The sequence below is a fragment of the Myotis lucifugus genome, unplaced genomic scaffold (assembly GCF_000147115.1).
Source record: "Myotis lucifugus unplaced genomic scaffold, Myoluc2.0 scaffold_491, whole genome shotgun sequence".
Taxonomy (NCBI): domain Eukaryota; kingdom Metazoa; phylum Chordata; class Mammalia; order Chiroptera; family Vespertilionidae; genus Myotis; species Myotis lucifugus.
The window spans coordinates 301,579-319,206 of record NW_005871539.1 but is presented as its reverse complement, the minus strand read 5'-3'; the positions used below and the strand labels follow the sequence as shown (position 1 = coordinate 319,206).

The window sequence follows — 17,628 nt, the reverse complement described above, 5'->3', positions numbered from 1 at the left end:
ATATATATTTTAAAAACCTGCCTAGAAAGCTACACTATTAGCAACTCCCATCCCACTTTCAGAGAACAGTCTTCTCTCAGAATGTTTTCTCCTCCTCCTTGCCTTAACTGAAACCAGCCTGTCCCTGAGAACACAGCTTTCCCTGCAGCATGCTCATGCTCATTCCGTAAGATCAGGAGGTGCCTTCTGCCTCCCCAGTGCCACTTCCAGATAATTATTCTCTCCCGACCCTGTTGTGAAAAAAATTCCCTGCTCCTTCGAGGCTTATGCCATCAGGCTCATCTGTTGTCATTTGCAAATGGCTTGGTCATTCTCCATGTGCTGAAGATTAGCACTTCGTTTTGTTTTTCTTTCGTTTTGTTTTTCTTTCTATCTCAATTCCTGACCTTCTGATCACTGTTTTCAGCATCCATTGAACTATCTTATGCTATCTCTAAGTTTGATTTTCTTGTCTCTAATGAACTTTCCTTTTTATTCTGCCTTTCTTATCCACTTCATTTTCATCAGCAGCATTGCTCACTACCTCAAAAACTACAAAATTTAATCTCCTTTTTGATCAATATCTCACAGCCCACAAACCTGTTTTTACTATAATTCTTTAATTTATTTTTTAAAATATTTTCATTGATTTTGAGAGAGGGAGAAAGAGAAACTTTAATGTGAGAGCTGACCCAAAGTGCCTATAGCAGACTGGAACGCTCTATCAAGCCTGGGGAAATTCCACTGGACAATTATAGGAGTGGCATTTTGGAATAAAGGCATGCTCTCATTTTCAAGCGCTATTTCACTTTTGAGAAATCATTTGTGGCTTGCAAGCTTTCTTTGATAAGAGACCAAATAAATGCCTGGCTGTGGAATACCAACCGACTGCAACCTAAGTGCTCATCAAGAGCTATGTGTTCTCTGACTCATCAGGCTGGAACTTTGTCACCAAGCAGAAGTCATATTCATAGGCAGGAATAGGGTTGGAACCTGAGGGGACCCAGAGTAACAAGGCTCAAACACCAAGCACACCTACTCCTGCAGCACCCTCTCAATGTGTGGTCTTATCTGGTTTTCCATTTAATAAAAGAAAAAAAAATTCAAGTCTGCCTTACAGATGGCTGGAAACAATATGCTGGCATTGGTCAGCCCCATTCAACTTGAAGGTCAAAGGAAAAGAGAAACCCTCCCACGTGTGGAACTTCTCCCAGAGGAAGAGATGGAGAGATGGAGGTAAGAATCTACACCAATTCATGAGCAGAGGATAAGGGTTTGACATGTTGGAAAAAAACAAGATTGGAGGACTGATAACAGGAGGTATTGGAGAAGAGGTATGTCGATGGATGTGAATACTTGTATTCTATGTGAATAGTCACCATAAACCCCTCTATGGAGGAGTTCCTAATAATCAGTGAAACAACACATTCTGTCCTACAGTTAAGTCACTAAATTTTCACCCCGGTTTGGACTCAAAGAGGTCTTGGTGGAGAGATGGAGGCTATGACTGGGCTCAACAGAAACTTTCTTTTACCTGGACTGTCACTGCTTAATACCCATTTTCCCAGCAGCTACTGACACCTTGGATATGGTACTTTACTCTGGGAGGGTCATCATGGAGGGGACACTGATATGTTCTCATTGTAACTGACATTTAATCTGGATTCAAATGATACTTGCACCACCACCCATGAACTTATGGAATGCCTGATACAGACCAAAAACTTCACTTAAGAGAGGAAGCGATAGGGAAACGGTCTGGTGCCATGGAATTCAGTGATCTTGTCATTGTCACATCTTGTCCTATAAAACTGTGGAATGGGTATTAAGATTCAGTTATGCTCATGTCCAGATTTGTAAAATTTTGGCATGATCCTTCAGGATGTATATGTTCTAAACCAGTGAGGAATAGAGTAGATGGTATTTCTCCCCCTCCCCCCATAAATAGATGCAGTGGTTTGGGAAACAAGGGGTGAAAATGGGGTGATGGTGCCTCTCACAATTACACTTAACACAACACTTTTTTGTTGCTCCTAATCCCTATAACTCTAAACTATGCTGACATAAAGGTTTAGCATCCAAGGGAGAAATGCTTTCACTAGAGAACCACATGAAGCTTCTGAATTAGCTGAGGCTGCTAACAGTCCATTTGGGGATTCTCTTTTCCCCTTTTTTGTTAATCCTCCGCTGAGGGTATTTTCCAATGATTTTTAGAGAGTGGAAACGAGGGGGAGAGACAGAGAGAGAGAAACATCGATGTGAGTGAGACACATAGATTGGTTGCCTCCCACACATACCCTGACGAGGGCCAGGGATCCGGCCTGCAACTGAGGTATGTGTCTTTGACTGGAATGGAATCCGGCCAATGGAATGGGACCCTTTAATCTGTGAGCTGATGTTCTATCCATTGAGCCAAACTGGCTATGGTCATTTCGGGATTCTTATGGAAGTGGGTAAATAGGCAAAAAAAGGGAAAACAATATTGTGGGGATCACCTGGCCTTCTGTGGTTCTTGCTGCCCAGAACTCCTGGGATCTTTTGGTTCATTCTAGACATGGTCCCTCTAGTTTCCCACCAAGTCTCTGTGCCTCAGATATGCTTCCAGTTACTTTCATTTTTGATTAAGGTCCTCAAGTTGGTTTTGTTGCTGGCAACCAAAGACCTGATTGCTACAGTTTGCATAGCTACACTAATAAAAGACAAACATGCAAATTGACTGTACCTTCGCTACGCCTTAAGCCACGCCCACCAGCCAATCAGAGCGACTATATGCAAATTAACCCAACCAAGATGGCGCCGGCAGCCACAGAGCTGGAGCAAGCAGGAGGCTTGGTTGCCCCAATGATGGAGGAAGCCAAGCTTCCTGCCTGCCGTGGCCGGCTCTGAGCTCCACTCAAAGCAACAAAGTTTCAATTATAGAAGATAAATAAACCCCAGATACCTGCTTTCAGCTGCTGTGGCCACGGAGCTGGAGCGAGCAGGAGGCTTGGGTTGCCCCTAGCGATGGAGGAAGCCAAGCTTCCCGCCCGCCCGCCCTGGCCAGCTCTGAGCTCCTCTCAAGGCTACAAAGTTTCAATTATAGAAGGTAAATAAATCCCAGAATAAAAAAAAGGAAGAAAAAAAGGAGAGGTTGGGAGCTTCCGTCGCCGGGGAGGCTTGGCCAGCCTGAAAATGGCCCTCAGCCCCTCACCCAGACTGGCCAGGCACCCCAGTGGGGACCCCCCACCCTAAAGGGGGTGTGGCCAGCCTGAAAACAGCCATCAGCCCCTCACCCAGGCTGGCCAAACCTCTATGGGGTGAGGGACCCCACTGAGGGGGGCTTGACCAGCCTGCAAACAGCCATCAGCCCCTCACCCAGGCTGGCCAGGCACCCCAGTGGGGACCCCCACCCTGAAGGGGGTGTGACCAGCCTGCAAACACCTTTCAGCCCCTCACCCAGGCTGGCCAGGCACCCAAGCGGGACCCCCACCCTGATCTGAGACACCTTCAGGGCAAACCAGTTGGTCCCCCACCCATGCACCAGGCCTCTATCCTATATAATAAAAGGGTAATATGCAAGTTGACCCTAACAGCAGAAAGACTGGGAATGACTGGTCACTATGACACACACTGACCACCAAGGGCCAGACACTCAATGCAGGAGCTGCCCCCTGGTGGTCAGTGTGCTCCCACAGGGGGAGCTCTGCTCAGCCACAAGCCAGGCTGACGGCTGCCAGTACAGTGGTGGTGGTGGGAGCCTCTCCCGCCTCCTCAGCAACGCTAAGGATGTCCGACTTCAGCTTAGGCCTGCTCCCCGCTGGCAAGTGGACATCCCCCGAGGGCTCCCGGGATGCCAGAGGGATGTCTGACTGCCAGCTTAGGCCCAATCCCCCGGGGAGCGGGCCTAAGCCAGCAGGTGGTCATCCCCCGAGGGGTCCCAGACTGCGAGAGGGCACAGGCTGGGCTGAGGGACCCCCCCCAAGTGCACATATTTTTGTGCACCGGGCCTCTAGTATTTTATAAGAAAAGAATAATACAAATCAAAGTCACAGATATTTTTAAATTTTCAAGTTTCATGAGGCCAAAGTTCATTATTTTAAAAAATGATTGGGCTGAAAAACACATGAGATCTACCCTTAACAATTTTAAGTGCATAGTAGAGTATTATTAACTATAGCACAATGTTGTATAGTAGATCTCTAGACCTTTTTCATCTTGCATGACTGAAACCCCATGCACCACTGAACAGCAGCTCATCTCCTTGTCCTCCCACCCCCTAGCAGCCACTCTTCTACTTCCTGCTTCCATGAGCTTGACTACTTTAGGTACGTGCAGTATTTGTCCTTCCTTCTGTGACTGGCTTGTTTTACTTAGCATAAGGTCCTCAAGATTCATCTATGTTGTAGCATATTATAGGACTTCCTTTTTTATAGCTAAATAACATTCAATCATATGTATACATCACATTTTCTTTACTTATTGACAATGTTTATTCTTATATGTATGTTTGATTTAGAATAGAAAAATGTGGTCACCTTGTTTATGTAAACATTTTTAACTGTTTAATTTTCCTCTTAAATTTTACTGAAATACATATTTTATCTATGAAATACATAGATAAATGATATTGAGAGCACTGAAGTTTGCTTACATTTACAATGAGTTACTTACTATAAGAGCAGTGCAATTAAGTATGAATGATATCCTTTGGAGAATTTGGAATTTTTTGACACAAATTACATGATTACCGACATTCTAAAAAATGTCAATGATATCTCACATTAAACAGTTATTTAGTTTCCTGGAAGGCGCTTAAAGTAGGATGGTGTTGTCATATGAAGGACAAAAGTCCCTAGAATGCTCAAGATTATTTATACTAGTTACTTATATATAAAATTTTATCTGAAAGTGGCAAGGTTATATGCTGTTATTATGAACTTGGTTGGATGTGCACAAGCCTCTTAAAAAGCAACAAAATATAGAGCACTTGCTGACTTACTTCGGTAAAATGAACCAGATGTTCCATCCTGAAAATGCCCTTCTTGTGTCTTTGCCAATTGTAAAATAGGCATTTAGAGGCTAGAAGTACTTTAATGCCAAAGGCTGTGGGCAGCAAGCAGCCTATGAAAGCATTAGTGTCAGGAGAGCCTCTGTCACTGTGATATTCCACTCCTCCGCCTCCTTCTGGGAACATTCGCTGTGTTGATGCTTTATTTACTGCGACCCCTGCCTTGTAATCTGGGCCTTTCCCACTGTTATCAGGAGATGAAACAAGTCTCCCCATTCCTTTTATTGTTACTGATGCTAACAGTCCCTGCCCTTGCCTAAGATTCTGAAATTTAAAGCTTATAACATATTTTTCTTTATACAAATATTAAAATTGTTTTCTTTTATAATCCCAGGGTCTTTCATCAAAAATCAAGTTTGTGGTTGTGGAGGTTATATATAATACCGATAAGAAAAAGGAGCCATATTATCTCTTTGACTATGGGGATTTAATCCCTGACCATCTTGTATTTTCCTTTTATAAAAGAGCATCACTTTATGCCCTGGCTGGTTCGGCTCAGTGGATAGGGCGTCGGCCTGTGGACTAAAGGGTCCCGGGTTCGATTCTGGTCAAGGGCTTGATCCCCAGTAGTGGGCATGCAGGAGGCAGCCGATCAATGGTTCTCTCTCATCATTGATGTTTCTCTCTCTCTCTCTCTCTCTCTCTCTCTCCCTCTCCCTCTCCCTTCCTCTCTAAAACTAATAAAAATATTTTTTTTTAAAAAAAGAAAGATAGTGAGGCCTTCTTATCACACCTAGCATGCTCTATTTACTATTTAGCCTCTATTTCCCTCTGTAGCAGGTAAGACATTCTGATATCCTATATAGTTTTTCCAGCTTCTCTGGTTATAGCCTTTCTCCGTGAGAGCAAGGATTCCTGTCAGGTCTTTTGGAATGCTGTATCCCTAAGTGTCTAAAACAGACTGGGCACACGTGAGTCCTATCAATATTTGTAAATGAATAAAGAGCCAGGTTAATTAATTCAGATTTTGTCAGACTGTGCCCAACCAGCATGTGAATGCTGAGCAAATGGGAAAATACAGAGAGAAAAACAAAAAAAGCTTATCTCCTTTTGATATTTATAGTAAGAATCTGTGAAGTCAAAAGGAGAAAAATAGGCTGAATAATTACATATGCTATAAGCATATAGGTGAAATAATCTACATTTTCTTTAAAAAGTACTGTATTTAAATAGAAAGTAATTCAAATTGTACTTTGCAGTGGATTCTGGAAGGCGAACAAGTTATGTGTGAAAATCAAAATAATTTATTTGGAAATTAATGAGAAATGTTTCTAGCTTCATTAATTGCCTATAAGGTGATGATGAAATGATACTTATATTCTATTTGGTATTTTACCAGAAAGTGTACATAACAGATTTCACTTATTTCAATGCTTTCTGGCATGCTTTTGCAGAACAAAGATGATGATGACCAGCTTCTCATAATTATTTTATTTTCCATATAACACAGTGCATTATGTGACCTAACATAATAAAAACTATTTTTTCTGCCCTGGGCAGTGTTGCTCAGTGGTTAGAATATTGGCCAGCTGGTTTGTACCTGGGTTACAGGTTCCCTGCCCCAGTTGGAGCAGTAACCAATTGATGTGGCTCTCTCACATCAATGTTTCTCTCTCTCTCCTCTTTCCCCTTCCCTCTCCGCCTCCCTTCCACTATCTCTAAAATCAATGGAAAAAATATCCTCCAGAAAGGATTAACTAAAGAAAGAAAGAAAAAAAAAAGAACAGAAAAGAAAAGAGAAAAAAAAGAATATTTTTTCTTGGGTTAATTCTCTGACCATTTTTGTGATTTCTGTCTGTTCCCATAAGGCTTCTTCTATACTGTTCTGTCTCATGTGTTTTGGTATATCTCTGCACATAGTGGAATTTATAACTCGTGTTTATCCTTTCCTTATTTTGCTGTCTGTGAAATTATGCAGTTTTTATTGTCAAGTCCTTTGAATAGATTATGTTCTTTTCCTTTTTTCTTTCTCTATTTTTATCAAAGTTATACGTGCACACTTACTTTTTCCATTCCTCCAACCTGCCAATATCATGGTATCATACTTTCAGAAAGATCATGTTTTAGCACTTACGCTTTTCTGACCATGAAGATTCTTTTCATTGCTGAGCTCTGGAGTAATCTATGACTTATTTCCCTTAGAGTTAATAATTATCTTCCGTATTAGTCAAGATAGACTAGGTCAGGGGTGGACAACCCCAAACATGGCACACCAGTAACTTTTGCTGGCATGCGAAACCCTCTCTTATAATCTTCCATTTACAATTTTTTTATTAATATCGACTTTTTTATTTTTCAGATAAATTCAGTGTAGGTGCATCTTAGATAAATAAATAATTTTACATAACAAGTTATTTTAAAGACCATAGACATGGATTGACGAGAGAGGGGAAGAGCAATTTCTATGCCTCTGCCTTAACTCTCCCTGCCTTCCTAGATCCAACCAGTGTTTTGGTTTCATCCACATATGCTTGTGAATCTTTGTTCTCAGTGATGAATTTTGTTAAGTCTCGTAATAGGAGTAGCCTGACGGATGAAAGTAGTAGCTCGTGCATATCTCTGAAGGTCATGAAATATAAACCTGATGTAAAATCTCTGTCATCAGTGATGCAGCAGCAAAAGTTCCACTGATAATATCAAACAGAGTCATAAAGTTTTTTGTCGGACTATCAGTGTACATGTATACATTAAAAAATAAATGTATTTTTCATCATCATATACTGTGTTTTTGTCGCTCGAATGAATTTTATTATTTCTTCAAGGTTCTTCACATATGTACACCTTAAGAGATATCAAGTAGGCGTAACATGTTCTCAAAAAATTAGGGTTGGTTGGCACGCAGAAGAATTTTGAGTCAGAGATTTTGCTGGTTTTGGTACACACTCACAAAAAGGTTGCCCACCCCTGGACTAGGTTATGGGCAGTAACAAACAACCTACATCTAGATAGGAAGAATGTTAAAGAATCTGGGCTGTATTTTAAACCATCTCATGAAACTTGTGCTCAAATCCACTGGCCACAATTAGTCACATGATTCTGAAAAATGCAGGAGGATAAATTTATTCCTCACATGTGTCCAGAAGAGGCATCAAATATGAATGAGCACTAAGTCCCTACCACATCTTCTTCTTTTTCTCTAAATTTCATGTAGTTTTCAATACTCCAACCCCAAACTCTCTACCAGTTGCCTTTAAGAAGGTAATTCACATTAGTTTTTCTGTCAATTTCCCCTTCCTGAAAGGTCTCTCCTACAACATTTTGCCCTGCTCCAATCTGGCCTGGTTGTCCTTGGTATCTGCAGCAGAGAGATATCCTAAGATCTCCCTTCACCATCTTCCTGGGAATTTGCTTTACCCTTCTTCACAGGTAGTTCCTCTTCATTCCTGGTTTACTTCTGTGTGTGTGTGTGTGTGTGTGTGTGTGTGTGTAGTGCATCCTCAAGTAACTTCCTAAAAAGATGCATGAATATTTTGAAATCTTTCAACTTTGATTTCTGCTCTCACAGCTGAATGATAACTTGGTCAGATACAGAATTCCTTCAGAATTTTTTTTAATATATTTTATTGATTTTTTACAGAGAGGAAGGGAGAGAAAGAGAGAGTTAGAAACATCGATGAGAGAGAAACATCGATCAGCTGCCTCCTGCACATCTCCCACTGGGGATGTGCCCGCAACCCAGGTACATGCCCCTGACCGGAATCGAACCCGGGACCCCTCAGTCCGCAGGCCGACGCTCTATCCATTGAGCCAAACCGGTTTCAGCGCCTTCAGAATTTTGAAATAAGTTCTCCATTGTCTTCTTGCTTCAACTGTTATTTTAAGGAAATCTAAGGTCAATCTGATTCCTGATCTTTTTTTAAAAAATTTAAATCATTTTTTTTTCAATTACAGTCGACATACAATATTATATTAGTTTCAGGTGTACACCTCAGTGACTAGACCAACGGTTCTCAACCTGTGGGTCGAGACCCCTTTGGCAGTCGAACGACCCTTTCACAGGGGTCGCCTAAGACCATCCTGCATATCAGATATTTACATTACGATTCATAACAGTAGCAACATTACAGTTATGAAGTAGCAACGAAAATAATTTTATGGTTGGGTCACAACATGAGGAACTGTATTTAAAGGGCCAGAAGGTTGAGAACCACTGGACTAGACATTATATAACATACCAAGTGATCGTCCCAATAAAACTCATACCCATTTGACATAATCCATAGTTATTAGAATGTTATTGACTATATCCCCTATGCTGTACTTTATATCCCCATGAGTACTCTATGACAACACATTTATACTTAATCCCTTCACCTTTTGATCCATCCCCCCAACTCCTTTCCCATCTGTCAACATCAAAATGTTATCTGTATCTACAAGACTATTTCTGTTCTGCTTGTTCATGTATTTTGTTTTTTAGATTCAATTGTTGATAGATATGTATTAATAGCCATTTTATTGTTTATATTTTTTATCTGTCCTTCCCCTTCTTATTATTAAAGAAGAACCATTAATATTTCATGTAATTCTGGTTTGGTGGTAATGAACTCCTTTAGCTTTTTCTTGTCTAGGAAGCTCTTTATATATCCTTTGATTCTAAATTATAGATTTGATGGGTAGAATAATCTTGGATATAGGTCCTTGCTTTTTGTCGCTTTCATTATTTCTTGCAAATCCCTTCTGGCTTGAAAAGTTTCTGTTGAGAAATTAGCTGAGAATCTTAGGGGAGCTCCCTTAAAGGTAATTAAATGCTTTTTTCTTGTGCTTTAAAGATTCTCTCTTTGTCTTTAAACTTTGGCATTTTAATTATGATATATCTTGGTGTGGGCCTGTTTGGGTTCATCTTGTTTGGGACTGCGCTTCCTGGCCTTGAATGCCTATTTCCTTCACCAAGTTAGGGAAGTTTTCTGTCATTATTTTTACAAATAGGTTTTCAATTTCTTGCTCTCTCTCTTATCTTCTGGCACCCTCATAATGTGAATGTTGGTATGCTTGAAGTTATCCCAGAGGCTCCTTAGACTATCCTCATTTTTTTGGATTCTTTTTTCTTTATGCTGTTTTGATGGGTGTTTTTTGCCTCATTATATTGGCTTCATACTCTACTATTAATTCCATGTAAATTATTCTTCATTAAAGTTAGTATATCCTTCATTTCTGACTGGTTCTTTTTTATGGTTTCCATGGCCTTTTTTATGCTGTTGAAGTTCTCTCTAAATTTATCTACTTTTCTCCTAAGTTCATTGGGCTTCCTTATAATCAATGTTTTGAACTCTGCATCTAGTAGATTGCTTATCTCCTTTTTCTTTAGTTCTTTTTCTAGAGTTTTGTTCTGTTCTTTTATTTGAGACATGTTTCTTGTCTTTCCATTTTAGCTGCCTCTCAGTGTTTGTTCCTATGTATTAGGTAGAGCGTCACATCTCCTGGGCTTGGTAGAGTGGCCTTATATATTAGGTGTTCTGTAGGATCCAGTGGCATAGCCTCCTGATCACCTAAGCTGCCCAGGGGGTGCTATATCTGAATCTTCCAAGTGTTTCCTCTCCCCCACTGTGTGAGCCGTATATACCCTCCTGTTGTAGTTGTAATTGCTATTGTTGGCGCGTCAATAGGAGGGATTTACCCGTAGGCTGACTGGCTGCCATGAACATGCAGGATCAGCTGTGCAGGGGCCCACAGATGCCAGCAGAGTCCACCCATTGAATGTGGAGGTGGCTGGGTGGTGCTTTGACGTGGTCTGAAGTTGTCTACCAGTTGCACTGGCTCTGGCGCCTCCCGGGAGGTGCAGGCCAAGGTCAGCCTCCACCTGTGCTCTGCATGAGTTAGAAAGTGATCTACAGAAGGCTGCTACTTGTGCTGGGCTTGGAGGTGCCCAGGTGAAGCCAAGCTGTGAAATAAGGTTGGCTGCTGTTAGTACTGGGCTTGGGGTCACTTAGCAAGAGATATGGGGCATGCTGAAGCCAGGTGCTGCTGGTTTGAGAGGTTTTGGTAAAGTCTGAAGCAGGAGCTAAAATAGGCGATTTGTATGGAAACGTCACTGGAAACAGGTTGGGTGGCCCACAAGTTGGAGGTATGGGGTCTCAAGGAATCACTAGGGTGGGGTGAACAGTGTGAGCCAGGTTCATGGAGACTCAGATATAGCACCCCCTGCCAGCTCTGTGTGAGGATGGATGGCTCAGAAAAGGAACAATGGCCTCTGCAGGAAAAACCTGCTCATCTAGTGCTTGCCCTGATGCCAGGCAATCCAGTTCCTTCCATACGTCTGGTGTCCTTGGAGCTGCTGTTCCAACATGGAGATCACAGACAGTGAGTGTGAGTAAGCCCATGTGTGAGCCCTTTAAGACGAACGCCAGTGACTCCAGCAACCCTCCATCTCATTCAGCCACAATCCCTTCTGGTTTTCACAGTCAGAAGTTACGGGACTTCTCCTCTTGGCACTAGAACCCTGGGATGCGGGGCCTGGTGTGGGGCTAGAACCCCTCCAGGGGGACTTCTGAGGTCAAGATATCCCTCCCAACTTTTATCCACCACATGTGGATGTGGGACCAGCCCCTTCAGTGTCTCAACTTCTTTAAATCTCTAGTTGCAGGACTTCCATTTGGCTAAGTTTCAGGTGGTTCTGAATAATGATTGTTCTGTAGTTTAGTTGTGATTTTGATGTCCTTGATCTTTTTTGTGACCTCTCCTCTCCCCCCGAAAGTTTGTAGGATCTTCTCTGTGGCTCCAGTGTTCTAGAATTTTATGACAATGTGTCTTTGATGTATTGTACTGAGCCTTTCCAATTTGAAAACTCAGTCCCTAAATCTTGGAAAATTTTTTTGAATTGCTTCACTGATGATATCTCCTCTCTCTCTCTCTCTCTCTCTCTCTCTCTCTCTCTCTCTCTCTCTCCTTTCTGTTTTATCTTTTTGTTACTTGTGTATTCAACCTTTGGACTAATCCTCTCCTTTTAAATAAAAACTTCTTTTCCTATTTTCTAGGTGTTTGTCCTTCTGTCCTACTTTTTGAGAGAGTTCGTCAACTTTATATTGAGTGTTTTATATTTTCTACTATGTTTCCAAAAAGTGTTTTGTTCTCAGAATATTCTGTTTAAAAAAATAGTATCCTATTCTTCATTTATGATTACAATATTTTTCTATTATCTCTCTGAGGAAATTAAGAACAGCTTTTCTTTGTCTGTTTTAACATTCCCTTCTTCCTTATTAAGCTTGTTTTCTCCGGTTGATTTTTACCTATCTGTTTTGATCCCTTAGATAGCACTTTGTGCTTATAGCCCTTTCCTAAGTTAATTTGCTGGTTAACTAATGTCTGCAGGTCTTCCATTGCTCCAAACATAAAAAGTTGAACAGTTCTGGTCAATGAATGTGACAAAAGCAACTCATTCAGGTCGTGTCTCTCAAAGTATACTCCTTAAGACACTAGTTATCATAGATTTTCACATTTTAAAAATAGTCCCTCAAATAATTTTGGGAAGTGCTAGTTTAATCAAAGTTAAACAGATTTCTTTGCCACAATACTTCTTAGAGCCTTAATGATATTCATGCAAGAGAATGCTATATGCAATACAGGGATTTCCAAACGTATTTGATCACAGAACCCATCTTTTAAAATGAATCCCAAAGGATGAGTGTTCTGTAGAACATGCTTTGAGAGCACTGCATTAGGAAGACATTATTCTCTGAGCTTGATAACCAATGGCTGAAACTATAGCCCTCAAAAGTCAGATAATATGAAAGGAAAATAAATAAAAGGCCAAATCTGGTGTGAAGCCTCGAGGTCTCCTATTACTTATAGCTAACATTGATATTTCTTTATCTCATAAAAGTGCTTTTTATGGGAAAAGTTTGATTCATGCTACCTAATATAAAATTATACTACAAGACCATAGTAATCAAAACAGCATGGTACTGACCTAGCCAGTTTGGCCCAGTGGATGGAGTGTCGGCCTGCAGACTGAAGGGTCCCGGGTTCGATTCCGGTCAGGGGCACATTCTCAAGTTGCGAACTCAGTCTCTAGTGGGGGGCATGCTGGAGGCAGCCGATCAGTGATTCTCTCTCATCATTGATGTTTCTCTCTCTCTCTACCTCTCCCTTCCTCTCTGAAATCAATAAAAATATATTAAAAAAACAAACAGCATGGTACTGGCATAAAAACAGACATATATATCAATGGAACAGAATAGAGAGCCCAGAAATAAACCCATGACTTCATGGTCAATTAATATTTGACCAAGAAGGCAAAAACATACAATGGGCTAAAGACAGTCTATTCAATAAATTGTATTAGGAAAAATGGACAGATACTTAAACCACCCCCACCCCCCCCCCAAAAAAAACTAGACTACCTTCTTATAGCACACATAATAAACTCAAAATGGATTAAAGACTTAAATTAGAAACCATAAAAATCCTAGAAGAAAACATTGGCAAGAAAATCTCGGACATTTCTCGTAGAAATTTTTTCTGATATATTGCCTTGGGCAAGGGAAACAAAAGAAGAAAAAAACAAGTTGGAGTACATCAAACTAAAAAGTTTTTACACAAAGAAAATGATCACCCAGCTGATGTGGCTCAGGGGTTAAGCATCTACTCATGAACCTGGAGGTAGTGTTTTCTTTTCCCTTCCGCTGATATGGAATACAGTATCTATGAAGATGATTATGTCCTAAGAATAACAGAAAAATGAGAAGGACGGTACCTGAATGATGGCCTGTAGGAGAGGCGCTCCAACTTGGATCACTTACCTTAAAACTGCTTGTTACATAAGCCAAATAAACCTCTATCTTTAATGACAGAACTATAATTTTGACTCTCTTAATACAGCAATTTAGCATTTATCCTCACTAAAACATAGTGTTAATAATAATAATTTAACATAGATGTGTTATATTACAACTTACAATATGCTCACATATACATTATTTTTCTAAACGAGCGATTTTCAACTTTTTAACTTCATGGCACACATAAACTAATTACTAAAATTCTGTAGCATGTAGAAAAATATATTTTTTGCCAAAAGGTATAATTTTGATTCATTCACACCAGACAGCTATTGTTGTATTGGTTGTTGCCATTTTTTATTTGATGATCTAAGAGAAAAGAGGTCAGTGCCCTTGACTAAATAGTCAGGTATTGCATGTTTTAAAAATTCTTTTAGCACACTGGTTGAAAATCTCTGTTCTAAACCTTCTTCATTTTTATTTTGTTCCCTTTTAGTTTTTGCAAGTAATTATTGTCTGCAAGCATGTTAATCTTAACATTGAAAATGAAGGCTTTATTTGTCTTTCCTTCCTATATAATAAAAGGCTAATATGCAAATCAACTGAACGGCGAAATGACCAGTTGCTATGATGTGCACTGACCACCAGGGGGCAGATGCTCGACGCAGAAGCTGCCCCCAGGTGGTCAGTGCGCTCAGCCAGAAGCTGAGCTCATGACTGGTGAGCGCAGCGGCAGTGGCGGGAGCCTCTCCTGCTTCCACAGCAGCGTTAAGGATGTACGATTGACAGGGAGTGGGCCTAAACCATCAGTTGGACATCCCCCATGCACTCCTGGACTGTAAGAGCAGTGATGGCGAACCTGTTGGGCTCAGGGTGTCAGCATTTTGAAAAACCCTAACTTAACTCTGGTGCCATGTCACATATAGAATTTTTTTGATATTTGCAACCATAGTAAAACAAAGACTTATATTTTTGATATTTATTTTATATATTTAAATGCCATTTAACAAAGAAAAATCAACCACAAAAATGAGTTCGCGTGTCACCTCTGACACGCATGTCATAGGTTCGCCATCACTGTGCAAGGGGGTGCAGGCTGGGCTGAGGGGACCCCCACCCCCACCCCAAATGCATGGATTTTGTGCACTGAGCCTCTAGTTATATCATAATTAAGCTGGGAGGGGAAAAAGAAAACTAAGGCTAATCATAGTTATAATTATTGGCTCACTGTTATTTTGTCTATGTTTTCAAGCTACATGCCAAGCTGTCTAAAGGAGGTTCCTTTTTGTTAGTTTATATTTAAACTAACAAAAACCTCCAAATATAAAATTCCCAAAATCCTAATGGTATGATTACAACTGACAGAATTGTATCTTCATGAACTATAGTATCTTTCTATGGAATAAGTGTTCAAGGATATCTATTATTCAAAATAAGTATCTGTATTTTCATGATGATACAGAGTGATTTAACAGCAATTGTTTGAAGTGCAATTTTATGGTGAGACATCCTGCTAAATGAGAGAAAATCAAGTATTTGGAGGTAGCTACTGAAATATGTATGTATTTATAAATACATCTTATTAAAGAGCCAGACAAAATAAAGTATGACTCATTTTTGGTAAACATTTCCTAAATTTTCTTATATTATTATGGGAGTTACCTTCTGGTTTTAATAATGTATATAAGATGAATTACTATTTACTTTCTTCTTAAAGAGAATGATCTATTTAACAGAAAGGTCTTTAAGATCTAATTAATTATCCTGTACTCTCTTGTTAGTAAGTTCAGGAACCACTGTTAAGGAAACAATTAGACATAATAAAATTTTACCAACCCATGTTTCTTGTAGCTGCAATTTATAGTAGATGGTAGAAGTTTAAAGCATTCAAAACATGTTTTTATTATATCCACTTTAGAGGGGTGAAGCAAGAGCTATTAGCAAATGCTAAAGGAATTTGTAATCTATCTTAGAATGGTAAAACTACAAGGAACCTTAGAGCTCCTTCATTTCACAGATGAGGAATCAGAAGTTTGAAAATTATTTTAATTAAAGGAAGCTTCCTGAAGTGGAAAAAAAATTCTTCTTGAAATTCTAGGTATTGTATAATTCAAATCAAAAAACTTTCACAGCGTTCTGGAGGGCTGCCCTAACCATCTTTCCACTTCATACATAGGAAAACTAAGGTATAAGCAAGCTAAGCAGTTCACTTATTATCTCTATGAATCAGTGTCATAGCTGGGAATGGAAGCCAAAACTTTAAATGCTGGAACAACCTCACAAAAGTAGGATGAGCTCATAGGCAATGTATGCTGGCTGCGGGTGAGGGGAAACCATGTTTGGGAAGTCCTCGCGTGGAGTACTCTATTTCACAAGCCCCGTACTTGCTGAAGACTGCAAAATGCTTGCTTATTGATTTGAAATCTTTAAAAACCTCCAAGGACTATAGCATCTCAGATTCCCTACCTTCCTCTAAAAAAAGTGTCCTTGAATCCTAGAAGCTTAAAATGTGCTTTGTATTTGATTCGGTCTTACATGTCCAGCAAGTGCATACAATTTACATTTACATTTAGTCGCCTTTGTGAAATCCTTCTTTCGGCGTTTCAAGCGAACATTTAGAGTAAGACTACTCATTGGAATCCCTCCTGTTTAGAAACGTATAAAATTCACCTTGGGGCGTTATAAATACTAGTACAATAAAGTTCCCGACAGATCTCAGTATGCACACCTTTTCCCCACCAAAGCACCAATGATGATAAACTTGCAAAGAGAACTCAACCCTTTTAAAAAAACAAAACAAAGCAAAAAACCCTGAGCTGTGCCCGTGTCGCTGATGTCACATCTGGTGGTTGTACCAGACACATTCCCACGGGTCGTGGCCGGTATTTCTGATGACCCCATTCGGTGCTGCGAGGTGCTCAAGCCATTACCGCATCCCTCTCCCCCTGCGATGCTCGGGGGAACTCACGCGGGAGCAACCGCGCGGGGCACTGCTGCTGTGCAGCCCACGGGACCGATCGCGAATCGGGGAGCCCTACTTGGCAGCCCTCCCGGGCCGCGCAGAGGGGAAGCGGCTCGGTTAGCGGAGGAAAAGGGGGGCTCCGCGGAGGGGGGCGGCCGGGCGTGTGCAGCAAGGGACGCGGAGTTTGAGGAGAAGGCAGAAGGGGAACCGAAGAGTTGGGGATCGAAATACCAGCAGGAGCCGAGCGGGTTGGGGAAGAGGGGGGTTCGGTGAGGGTGACCCCGGTTCAGACGAGTGAATGAATGACTGAAAGGGGGCGCAGGAAATGGGTGCCAAAGAAAGAAGTGAGCGATCGCGGAGGAGGAAGTCGTCCCTGGAAGGGGAGGGGCGAAGGGGAAGCAAGAGTGGAGTGTCTGCACTTTCGAGGGGAAGGACCAGAGAGCCTCCCCGGACCGGGGCCCCGGCGCCGACGCGGGGGGAAGGGCGGCGGGCGGCGGAGGGCCCGGGGTCCGGCGCCGACGGCCTACCTGAAGCGCTCCTGCCCCGCCGTGTCCCAGAGCTGCAGCTTGATCCGCTTGCCCGGCTCGATCTCCAGCAGGCGGGAGAAGAAGTCCACGCCGACCGTGGGGTCGCAGGCGGGGGAGCGCAGCCCCGGGAAGCGGCCCTGGGTGAAGCGGTGCAGGAGGCACGACTTGCCCACCGTGGAGTCCCCGATCACGATGAGGCGGAACTGGTAGATCCAAATGGTCTCCATCGCGGCGGGCCCCGCGCGCTCCGGGGCCGCCCCACCCTCCCCACGGCCGCCCGGCAAGTTCGGCGGCGGGAACTGTCCCTTCAGCACCTCCGGGTGCCCGCCCGCCGGCTTCCAGCACATTCCTGCGGCCGCGCCTGGACCCCGCCCTCTCCGGAGGGGGAGGCGGGCG

The 17,628-nt window shown here is 41.9% G+C and overlaps 1 protein-coding gene across 5 annotated transcripts in view; it reads right to left on the bottom strand.

Moving 5' to 3' along the window:
• RAB39A (RAB39A, member RAS oncogene family) overlaps window positions 1–17,549 on the bottom strand; it is a 27,109-nt gene extending 9,560 nt beyond the window's left edge. For all 5 annotated transcript variants that reach the window (XR_002826461.1, XR_002826462.1, XR_002826460.1 and 2 more), the window contains exon 1: window positions 17,233–17,549. Coding sequence is in view for 2 of the 5 variants with exons in the window: in XM_023744847.1 (XP_023600615.1) it covers window positions 17,233–17,459 (227 nt within the window). In the remaining 3 variants the exon portion in view is untranslated. The remainder of the gene's footprint in view (window positions 1–17,232) is intronic.
• Between the last annotated feature and the right edge of the window lie 79 nt (window positions 17,550–17,628).